Here is a 12,335-nt window from a genome sequence, read left to right on the forward strand (position 1 = left end):
TTTTGCATGCGGAATGAATATTTTATTACTAGGGTATAAAAATAAAATACAAAATAATTTTAAAACAGAACTTAAAACACTGTACAAAGCTTTAATATGATACAAATGGGAAAATTAAATAAATAATTACACTTTTCTGTACAGGTGGCCTATACAAAAGCACTCCGGGTTCCTGCCAATACTCTGTCCTTGGTGCCTGAGCACAATCGTATAAAGGGAGCTGCTTGGAAGGAAAGGAACGCAAGGAAACACCTCTGGAGGCATTTCAAAGGGTAGTTTCTCATCTCTCTGATTTCAGGAAGAGGAGAAGAGAGGGAGAGAAAAGTGGAATTATTAAAGTCGTCTAACTCATTGGTCTTGTTCAACAAGAAAGAATTCTGGTTTGTGGCTGAATCTGATTTAACAGCTGCCAATAGCTCATTACTTCTAAGATGTGTATCTAATTCAAAACTAGATGCTCCCCCCTCCCTCTTTTTTTCCTAAAAGCTGGGAACTTGTAAGTAAATGGCCTAGTGAAACAGACACTGGCTATTTTAGAAAAAGGGTCAGAAGGTGGACCAGGAACTATATATCAGGGAGAAGTAAGCGAGGCACAAGCCCAGGTCATCTAGGCTGTGTTTATTCAGTCCACCCAATCCAATTTCAAAGCCCCAAGTGGGCCAGGGTTACCTTTATCTTCCCACCTTTGTATTTCCGAAAGCTTTCTCACCTCAGTGGACTACTTTGTCTGATGAATAGTTCAAAGAGAACATTGTTTTGGAAAAAGTCCCAAGGGCTTTCCCCTTCCTGGGTAGCTCCCTACGATAAGTCAAATTCAAGTTCTGGTAGCCTTGTCTACCCCTCGTAGGCGAGTGAAGAATGCCCACAGAGTCCAGATGTGGTGAAATGCTGCGCATGGATTCCTCAGCATTTAAACTGCATATTATTAGAGAAAAAGAGCATTCTATGGCAAGGGTAGTCTATATAAAAACTTGGTTTACTCAATGTTTTTAATTAGGCGAGTGAACACTTATGTACATAATATTGAATAATATTAAACTAATAAAAAGAGAGGTAAAATTCCTATCCATTGTAATTGTAAAATTATGTCATCAGCAAATTCTATAGTCACATGGGCTCAAAGACCTGCCTCATCCACTCTTGTTCCCTAGGTCAAGGAACCCAGAGCCAGGGTACCTGGGAGGCATGGTCAGCATCGCCAGTGCACATACATTCTGTGCCCATACTAGCACTAACGCTCCCAGCTGAAGAGGAGGCAGAAAACCGTTACGTTGCACAAGGCCGTGAAAGGAAAGGCTCCACTACTTTTACATGTTACCTTAAGACCAAAGATCCAGCAAAGTCTAAGGCAATACGCTACTCATTACTGAGTCATGTTACTTTTTTGCTATTCAGTGTCTTGAGATTGTGTGGAAATTCAAGGTGACCTGATCTTGTCACATACTTTAATTTTCTGATCCAAATTTGCTGAAAGGGAATAATTAAACATTAAGCTTACATATTTTTTTAAGTAGGAGCAGACAATCACAAAAGACGTCTTAATGGGCATAAACTTTATTTTTGTTTTACTTTTTTTTTTTTTTTTTGAGACGGAGTCTTGCTCTGTCGCCCAGGCTGGAGTGCAGTGATGTGATCTTGGCTCACTGTAATCCTCCGCCTCCTGGGTTCAAGTGATTCTCCTGCCTCAGCCTCCTGAGTAGCTGGGACTATGGGTGCCCGCCACCACACCTGGCTAATTTTTTGTATTTTCAGTAGAGACGGGGTTTCACCCTGTTAGCCAGGATGGTCTCTATCTCCTCACCTCGTGATCTGCCCGCCTCAGCGTCCCAAAGTGCTGGGATTACAGGCATTGAGCCACTGCGCCTGGCCTTGTTTTACTTTTTAAAATTTCTGTGAGCTGCTCTAGAAAACTAAAGGGCCAAAACTTTACTGTCATAATTCCACGTTCAGTCAGGGCTTTCTCAGAATTGCGGTGTGCAGCATCCAGACTCCCCTTTATGTGGCTGGGGATCCCTGTGCCATGTCTTCGGCTTACCTAAGAACTACAGGAATTCCCCATGTGCCTCCTACAGTTTTTCTAGCAGTGTGGGTAATGGACTCTGAAGGTTCCTGAGACTTTGTTAAACTTCTCATAATTCCAGAGGGAAGGCCAAAATATTAAGAATACTCAATGACAGGCTAAGTTTCCATCTACTTCCTTATCTCAAGTCACACACCAGAGTTCCACTGGGTGAGGACAGGGAAGTGGGATGTCCCAACAGCCTCTTTTAGGGTTTTCATGCATTAATCCCCCCATATGGGCTGATGGTTGGAACTGCCTTTAGTTCTCTAAGTAAAGGTCTAAAAATGCACCTGTGGTTTCTGAACTTGGGTATATGCTGATACATAAGGACTACCATAGAAGTTACATGCCTTAATCCTGTAATACTTTCATGTGGTATCATTCTGCTAATATATTGTCTACAGAGCCAAACCCCAAGTTACACAGCGCAACAGTACTTGTCAACCACTCCATCTCCTCAGTGACACAGGTGCTAAAGTACCTCTCCCCTGAGGCAAAGTCCCCACACATCTGTGGTAAGTGCACATAAACAGAAATGGGCAGATTTTGAAAGTGAATGCAAACAACTTAATTCCAAAGTACATAAACATGACAGAAGTCTAACATATGCCATGTTTTGATCAATATAAAGGAATATGTTTTTAACGTATAAAAAACTTTGATCTTCAAGACTAAATCTAGACTTATCTACAAATAAATAAATTTTCAAACAGCCAGGGGAAAATGCATTTTTTCCCTGAGTCTCACTAAATCGTTCTGAATTCTGCTTCTCCTATCACCAATTCCTAATGTCATGTTAGAATCTAGAATTGTCTGCTCTTGGGAAAAATAAAGCGTCTGCTTTTAATTCAAAGCTCTTGGGTATAGAAAAACTAATTACGGTTTTAGCTATCGGTGTCTGAGTTTGTAAAACATGCATCAATGTACACTTTCTCCTTGTAGACTGAATGCAACTATAGAAATATTAGCATAAAAAATATGTGGCCTGGAAGAAATCTCTGATGATGCTGAAGAACCTCAAGTTCCCATCATGGCTAGGAGTCAAGAGAAGGAGACGCTGCACACCTAAGTGCTGAATTAGCAGCCGAGGCTTTAGTGTTTGAAAGCAAATAATATAAAGTAATGACTACAGTGGGTGTCAATTACCATTTTGCTACTTATGTAGGACTCGATTAACTTGGCAACTTCTACAAAAAACATTCACGTCACAACATGCAACTTAGAAAACAGTTAATGTAACTGTGCCACTGTCAGCAAGGCCAGCTTGCATACCAGAGTTAAGAATGAGAGTACCTGTCTGCCTAGGGCTTAACATTCAAAGACATTTATAATCTGTGTTTTAAGGTTAAATTTTATATGACCCAGTTTTCCTTCTTTGCTCACTATCCACTAAAATTAAATGCCTCTATGCTGTGCAAGAAATCACAATGTATGATTTTACTATTTCAACCAATCCATAGACCCTGGGGATTTGGCAGCAGAATTCAGGAGAAATGCTACCTAAAGTGATTGAGCTGTTGCTAATTCTACCTTCTGTTCCACTCAAGTACTTCCAGGGACTAACAAGGGAAGGCGAGGGCAACCGTGACTGACTAGGTAACCGGCTATTCTATTGTGACAGAAGAAACCAGGCAGTACTTGATTTTCAAAAGATAATTTTAACTGCTGCCCTATACTACTTTTAGCATAGTTTGGCTTGACCTTAATAGCCATGTCCCTCATCTTAGGTAGAATAACCAAATCAGTTTAAAATTACTTGATCTATGTCACTGAAACCTGAAATATGCCATCACTAAGAGAACCCCCAAATAAAAAATAAAGAACTAAAAAACACAACCAAACCGAATCAAACCAAAAACCTCATTCTCTGTATCATACTTTAAAACAAAAATAAAAATCCCTGCGTCACAGGTGCTTGCTCAGGGCTGCCAACTTCTATTTTTCGCCTGACAGACATCTAAAAGTACAAACTATGCTTGTAAAAACCAAAAAGTAAATGTCTACATAGGACGGTACTTATAAGCGGACCTACTGATACCACCTATGATATAATTAGTCTGTTTTCTTTTGAAAGTATCAGAGCAGAAACGTCTTTGGTTAATTCTTTCCTCTACATGCAAAATAACATATTCTTACACGATGAGACTGTTTCTCTCTGGATCTTGATGAGTTCATCAAGGCCATTTAGAAAAGGGGACAACACACTGGAAAAGCGGAGATAAAAATGGAAGGAACCAAGAAAGAGAGAAAACATTCAGTTGCCGCGTTCCCATCGCTGTCAGTTCCAACCGCCGGCAGAGAAATGCCAATAAGAAATAAAATCTCACACACATACCACAGTTGTAGCCTCATCAGCTTTTCCAATGATTACTACTAGCATATTTCTGACTAAAGGGGTCGGGATTTAAAGCTAGCTACTTTTAGCAAAGAAATATGATAATTTCTTCATTATTCCCCCAACCCCCTGCAAAAAAAATGAGATGAAAAGAGGAAAGTAGAATGGTAATTTTTAAGAAATGTTTCTCAAATCTGTCAGACTCATCATTATCATCCCAGTTTATCCACTGTAACTATAAGGAGAGAACTATGTGATTAACGTGACAAATCTTTGAACCAGTATTACAAGCATGTCCCCGTAAGTTTTTCCCTATTAAAATCTTTTTGAAATGAAAATTAAATTAAACAACCTGTCTTGGCTTGTTAAATGCTGCCAACCCTTGCGTTGTACTCAGGGAAGGCAAGAAGACTCTGAGGTGTCACATGCCAAGAACATATTTTCAGAAAATGAAGATAGGCAAGGCCCAAGTATACATGAGGCACACAATAGAAAAGGAATTTCGCCATCTGTGATCTTGAAATTACAAATGGAGAATGACAAAGAATGAGTCTATATAAGGATATGTCTCTCTATATATTTATAAATATTTATATAATTTACCATGAAGACATGCAAGTAGTGTTACAGCAACTATTATACAATATAATACAGAAGGACTGGACTTCCAATATTACAGTTGCTTTAGATAAACAGCAAATATGTCTTATCTATTGCATTCCTCTGTAGTGTTTGAAACTGGAGAGAAATTAAGATTCCACACTATGCTACATTTCTTATAAGAGACGTTATATGCCTCAATGGTGTTCTGAGTTTGTTTTTTTAAAAAGCTCAACACAGATAAAGAGAACAAGAGAAGTTCAGTGCAGCTTCAGGGCAGCTTTGATGCAGCATTAGAAGATGTTCACTTGGGGAGGAAATGTATTTCTTTCTTTTTTTTTGTTTCCCAATTCAACTGTGTTAGGTTTGGCAGCAAACACAAGGTCAAACAGAAAGCACAGATGTTTGCTAGAAGGCAAATTTCAACAGCAAGCAGACCAATTTACCTGACCTTAATAAGGTCTTTACAACACAAAACACCTAGAGAGTATAAAAGAGCCCATTTTAAAAGTCTGGTAGACTTTTTGCCTGATTCCTATTAGAAGAGTGAGATTAGAACAAGTATCTTTCTCTTTACAGCTTCATGAATTGAGATTATATGAAAATCAGGCCAAGCAGCCCAAATATTGAACTAAAACACAGGAGAAGCAGGTAATAAAACATTAAAAAAGAAATATTTAGCCTAAATTTATTTCCCCAGATATTAATTCCTTATTGGCTAAATGTAGAAAATACAAAGTTTGAGGATTCTAAGCCTCAATAATATATCTAATTGATTTCTAAATCTCAAGTCACATTCCAAAGCATTGCTTCCCTTGTATCGTCTTGGAGGCTGATACCACAGACAGCTGGAGCCCAGAAGACTCAAGGAAGCAGCTCACTCTGGTCAGTTTCCTTCTCGAGTTTCTAAAGGAGGACACTTAACAGGGAGGAAGGGGCATCTTCTGTCTTGAAGGCCATTACCCCACACTTACCTTCTCTCCCTAAACACTAAAGCCTGCACAGTAGCTCTAGTTAGACTTTTCTTTCCTTTACCTAAGTTTCTTATTTTTCATAATAAAAACGTAGTAGGTTAAAACCTGTTACTCTAAAAAAAAAAACAAAATCAGGGACCTGAAAAAAAGTAATTGGATTTGATAGTACAATTAGGACCATAAAATAAAAGCAGAGAGACTGAATCAGATGAGACATACTAAACTTTAAAAAAAAATCTGAACTCCAGGGAGGGTACTGGGAATGAGGTAAAGGAAAGGTGTTCATTCTCAATACACGAAATAAACACACAAGCCAAATATACATGAGTACTGGCTCCCTGGCAACAGACTTCTTACAAAATCTAATATCTGATCAATGACTCTCCGGGGGGGGAAAGTTTTGAATGAAAATATCAAACAAGAAGTTTCACTTTTGCTATATAATCTTTGAGTTGAGGCTTAAAAAAATTAGGCAACCCCCCTAAAATTCCATTCTATCTCCTATCCTCAACTCTTTTGTTTCAAAGGCAGCTTAAAAAATGAGAGCTCATTTTAATGAGTTTCTCCCCCTTGGATTTTTGCTCTGTTTTTCCTTCTTGTACAAAGACATTGATTCCTAATCTGCTTGCTGCCTGCCTTAGGTAATTCCTTATCATGTATTTATGTCTTCTTATAAATAATTGATCATGTTACTTTCTTTTGCAAGAGAAGATCAACACTGATTTTTTTAAGTAGACAGTACAGGGACACACATGCATCAGGTTTAGGAGGAAGATCTCACACCTTTCAAAGAGATGCAGCCTGGCTCCTATCTGCTGAGTTTACTGGCTGGCTTACTCTTCCCTGGGGGGGTTTTAGTGCTGGCTGAGTGGTGGTGAAGGCTGCCGGATCCTTTCAGGCCATTCTTGCTGGGTTTGCAATGCTCCTGTTGGCAGGACCTCCTGGAGGAGGAAGATCCTGAGTGGCTGGGAGGTGACTTGCTTCTCCCCAGATGTGGGGATGAACTCCTCTGGTCATGGTGGGGCCGTCCAGCCCTAGATGGTGAGGAACTAGACGTGCGAGGCAAGGATGAGCTTCGAGGAGAGGCACTGGGACTCCTGCGAGGGACAACTGGACTCTTGGGTGGTGTTTTTGGATTGTGAGGAGATCCTGGACTCTTGGACTGAGTAGTGCTCCGGGGTTTCTGAGATCCATTTTGAAGAATTTGGGCCAGGCGGGAGAAAAGGTCTGAGTCGGAGTTACTACTCCCTAGGACTTTGTATCTGCGTAGCCTTAAAAGAACAGAGAAAATATATTTTTATTTTAATTCATTTCAAGTGTGCCTAAAAAGTCACAATGTCCCAAAATCATAATGTGAATGTGTAGAAATCAGAAAATAGACTAACAGGATACAGGGTTACTCTACTATATACTAGTTGCATGACCCTGGAGAAATTCTTTAATCTTTCCCTGCTTTCAATGGGAATACTATCTGTCTCATAGGGTCACTGAACAGACCAAGGGCAGTGACCCAAGTACTTAGATGAACATCTGCCATGAAGAAGCCCTTAAATGATATTAGTTCCTTTCCTCCTACGCCATGTTTTACTCTGCTAATTTTCAGATGAATTTAATTAATTGTCTCTAGCATGTTAGCACATAAGACAGAGAGTAAACTATATTGTGTAAGGATGCTAGGACAGGAATCTTACAAACACAAAATCCCACAAAGTAAGTGTTTTTTTTTAATTTTCCTTTTTCTGCCAAGGCTCTGTCACCCCTAAGTCTTCAACATGAACTATACTAAGCAACAGGAGGAACTATAGATAAATGTACATTCCACTCATTTAATAATTTCCAAGAGAAAAGAGTAGTCATTGGTTTCTGTGGAGCTCAGTTTGTATTCCTGTTAATAGCCTGGGATTAAGGAGGGTGGATGCTGGAACTGACTGCCCCCCACCCCCTCACACTGGCAACTGAGCTTGGGCCTCAAGCTGTACCTGCAGTGCACCTGTAGTGCACACCTGGCTAATTTTTGTATTTTTTTGTAGAGACAGTTTTGCCACATTGCCCAGGCTGGTCTCAAACTCCTGGGCTCTAGCAATCCTCCTGTCTCAGCCTCTCAAAGTGCTGGGATTACAAGCATGAACCATAGCGCCTGGCCCTTGGGCCTCAGAATTCTAAGAGTATTCATATGAACAGCAAATGTGTTTCTTGTCCTAAATGTCTTTCTGATTTGGCCTAAGAATCAAAGAAAATGGAACATATAAAAGTGTCTTTATGAACTATAAAGCAGTGGTCCCCAACCTTTTTAGCACCAAGGACCAGTTTCGTGGAAGACAATTTTTTTCCACGACGGGGGGAGGAGGGGCAAGGATGGTTTTGGGATGAAACTGTTCCACCCCAGATCATCAGGCATTACTTAGATTCTCATAAGGAGCACACAACCTAGATCCCTCCCATGTGCAGTTCACAACAGGGTTCGCGCTCCTATGGGAATGTGATGCCACTGCTGATCTGAGAGGAGGCGGTGCTCAGGCAGTAGTGCTCACCTCCTGCCATGCAGCCCTGGGGCCAGGGGCCTGCTATACAGCAGTCTACAATATATTTTAGTGGCAATGCCAAATTATGTAGTGAGAAGGACCCTAGGGCCCCTGTAATAATAAAATTATGCTAATAGAAAGTATACAGCAAAGGAATAGACAAATGAATGGAACAGAGCATTGAATCCAAAAAACATTTCCCATGTTTCTATGGGAAATTAGTATTAAGATATCACTAACTACTTGGAAAAAAACTTCACATCATATATAATGATAAACTTTAGATAGACAATACATTTATACACAAAGCACAAAACTCTAAAGGTACAGGAAATTACTACCTTTTAAAAAAATATTAGGTTTGAAGGACCTTCCTACGCATGATATAAAACACAATTAATAAAAAAAAATTCAGTTCCATGAACACTAAACTTTTGTATCAAACAAAAGGCACTACAACCCAAGTTAAATTCAGACTAGGATAAAATATCTTTGATATAATTTGTAGAGAAGGGAGTTAGTTACAGAAAGTAACTCAGGCCGGGTGCGGTGGCTCACATCTGTAATTCCAGCACTTTAGGGGGTTGAGGTGGGTGGACAGCTTGAGGTCAGGAGTTTGAGATCAGCCTGGCCAACATGGCAAAACCCTGTCTCTACTAAAATACAAAAAATTAGCTGGACGTGGTGGCGGTGCCTGTAATCCCAGCTACTCGGCAGGAGAATCACTTGAACTTGAGAGGCAGAGGTTGCAGTGAGCCAGGACTGCACCACTGCACTCCTGCCTGGGCCACAGAGCAAGATTCCATCTCAAAACAACAACAACAACAACAGTAACCCAACAGAATGTTTTTGACATGAAGACAGCCAACAACTCATAAAACGATCCTCCCACCTCAGCTTCCTGAGTAGCTGGGAATACAGCTGTGTGGCACCCATGCCTGGCTAATTCTTATAGAGATGAGGTTTCACCATGTTGCCCAGGCTGGTCTCAAACTTCTGGGTTCAAGCAATCTGCCTGCCTCAGCCTCACAAAGTGCTAGGATTACAGGTGTGAGCCACCACATTTGGCCCTGGAAAGCACTCTTCACTGGTTTACCACCTCCCGATATTTTCCCCTCTTCCTCAAAATATAAACATTCTGTGGTCAAATATATCATGATAATATTTAAATAAAAAGTATAGCATGCAGTGGACACTAAAGCAGTGTCTTTACTATGTATGGTTGTACATACCATCAGACCTACGGAAATCTTCTATAGGATTTTTTCGGTTTAATTCATTATAACCAAGATAAACAGCACTGTTACCAGGGTCCATTTATCAAATCATGGACCATGTGTTCTTCACTAGCATTTGACATCATATTTGAAGCACTAGGAATCTGTCTCCCCACCTAGGCAACTCCACTGGCAGAATCTGTCTGATGTAATTATCTTGGAAATCTGGAGTCTACCGAAGGCTTGCAACTTCCAGGAGAAGGCTTGGACTGTCAATAACAGTTAATTTTAGTCTATTTCAGATCTTAGCACATCCCCCATTCCTGGCCCTGTGGCAGGCAGTTGTGCACTTATTTCTGGAGCAGTTTGCACACAGCTTACAATAAGCAGGTGGGCAAAAAGAACCCTGTCCTCCAATTACTGGGAATCTGTGCTCTGATTACTCATAGCTGGTTCTGATCACAGAAGAGCAGAGAAAGAGGTGGGTAGTCATTCTTATATTTTTCCCTATTGTTACAAACTGGTTCTCCTCTGGCTGAAGTAACTGCTAGGGGATTAAAAGGGCCAGTGCTCTTTGTTTCCTTCCCTCATTTTTCTTTTTTCCCTTCTTCGGAGCCAGATATTAAAGACTTGTGTATTCAAAACCAACCACATATACTGGGGAAATCAGAAAGCTATTATGCTTAGCCAGAAAAAAATACAGGCTTCGAAAAGGTCTGAGACCTTAGGTTTACATCTCAGGGTGGTCCTCAGCACAGAGACAGTCTACAACCATCAAAAAACAAATAAATTAGCTAGGTGTGCTGGCATGCACCTGTAGTTCCAGCTACTCAGGAGGCTGAGGCAGGAGGATCACTTGAGCCCAGGAGTTAGAGGCTGCAATGAGTCATGATTATTCCACTGCACTCCAGCCTGGGTGACAGAGTGAGACCCTGTCTCAAAAACAAAAAGAAACAAAAACAACCCCCAGCAAATCCTGAGGAAAGGGGAAAATCTTATTTTCAGAGTTACCATATTATTAGATTCAAATATCCAATTTTCAACAAAAAAAATTAAAAAAAACATACACAGAAACAGGAAGGCACGGTCCATTCAAAGGAAAAAAAATCAACAGAAATTGTATCTGAAAAAGACCTGATGGCAAATCTACTAGACAAAGATTTTGAAACAACTGTCTTAAGGATGCTCGAAGAACTAAAGAAAGACACGGAGAAAGTCAAGAAAACAACGTGTGAACAAAATGGAAATATCAATAAGAGACAGAAAACCTAACAAGAACCAAAAAAAATGGAACTGAAAAGTACAATCACTAAAATAAAAAATTCACTAGAGGAATTCAAAAGCAGATCTGAGCAGGCAGAAGAAAAAAAAACAGCAAACTTGAAGACAGGACAATGGAAAGTATTGAGTCTGAGGTACAGAAAAAAAAGGAATAAAGAAAAGTAAACAGAGAGTAAAGGGCCTGTGGGGCCATCAAGCAGACCTGCATGCACACTGTGGGAGTTCCAGAAGGAGAAGAGAGTAAGAGGCAGAGAGAATACTTAAAAAAAAAAAAAAAAGGCTGCAGACTCCCCAAAAGTCGTAAGAGACATGAATATACAACATCCCAGAAGTTCAACAAACTCGAAGTAGGATGAACTCAGAGACCCACAATGAGACACATTATAATCAAACTGTCAAAAGACAAAGACAGAGAATCTTGAGATTCTCAAAAAAATTATCCGAACACTTCTCACCAGAAACACTGGAGGCTGGAAGTACTTTAGTACTTTAAAGTACTTCTTTTAAAATACTACAAGAACTGTCAACTAAGAATCTTGTATCTGACAAAACTGTCCTTCAAAAATGAGGGAGAAATTAAGACATTCTCAAATAAAAGCTAAGGGAGTTTGTTACCACCAGACCTGCCTTGCAAGAAATGCTAAAGAGAGTCCTGTAGGTTGAAATGAAAGGATGCTACACAGGAACTTGAAGCCATATGAAGAAATAAAGATCTTAATAAAGGCAAACACATGGACAATTATAAAAGCTAGTATTTTTGTAAGAAGTCTATAACTCCACTTTTTGTTTTCTGCATTATTTAGGAGACCAATACTTTCTTTTTCTAACATTGGTTTGTAACTCCACATTTTATTTTTTACATAATTTAAGATATTAATGCATTTAAAAAAGTATTAGTTTATGTGTTTGAACACACAATGTATAAAGATGTAATTCTGTAACATCAACAACTGAAAGGAGTGGAGACGGAGACTGAAAGGAGCAGAGTTATTGCATGATATTGAAGTTAAGCTCATATAAATCCAAATCAATGTTATAACTTTAGAACTTAAGTGTAACACAACAATGTGAATGTACTTAATACCACTGAACTGTACACTTAAAAAAGACACAGCTGGGCACAGTGGCTCAAGCCTGTAATCCCAGCACTTTGGGAGGCCGAGGCAGGTGCTTCACTTGGGGCCAGGAGTTTGAGACCAGCCTGCCCAACATAGCGAAACCCTGTCTCTAGTTTAAAAAAAAAAAAAAATAGCCTGATGTGGTGGCAGGTGCCTGTAATCCTAGCTACTCGGGTGGCTGAGGCACGAGAGAATCTCTTGAACCCGGGAGGCAGAGGCTGCAGTG

At 39.9% G+C, this 12,335-nt stretch overlaps 1 protein-coding gene across 8 annotated transcripts in view; it reads right to left on the reverse strand.

The window, feature by feature from the left end:
- Positions 1–12,335, reverse strand: part of TTBK2 (tau tubulin kinase 2) — a 173,453-nt gene continuing 161,118 nt past the window's right edge. For 7 of the 8 annotated variants that reach the window (XM_073995633.1, XM_065547834.2, XM_005559313.5 and 4 more), the window contains one exon: positions 4,947–7,242. In XM_073995633.1, coding sequence (XP_073851734.1) covers positions 6,780–7,242 — 463 coding nt within the window. In that variant the 3' untranslated portion in view covers positions 4,947–6,779. Of the gene's footprint in view, positions 7,243–12,335 lie in introns of all 8 variants that reach the window. The other variant, XM_045397236.3, reaches the window with a different exon arrangement.

Source organism: Macaca fascicularis, chromosome 7 (assembly GCF_037993035.2).
Source record: "Macaca fascicularis isolate 582-1 chromosome 7, T2T-MFA8v1.1".
Classification (NCBI taxonomy): domain Eukaryota; kingdom Metazoa; phylum Chordata; class Mammalia; order Primates; family Cercopithecidae; genus Macaca; species Macaca fascicularis.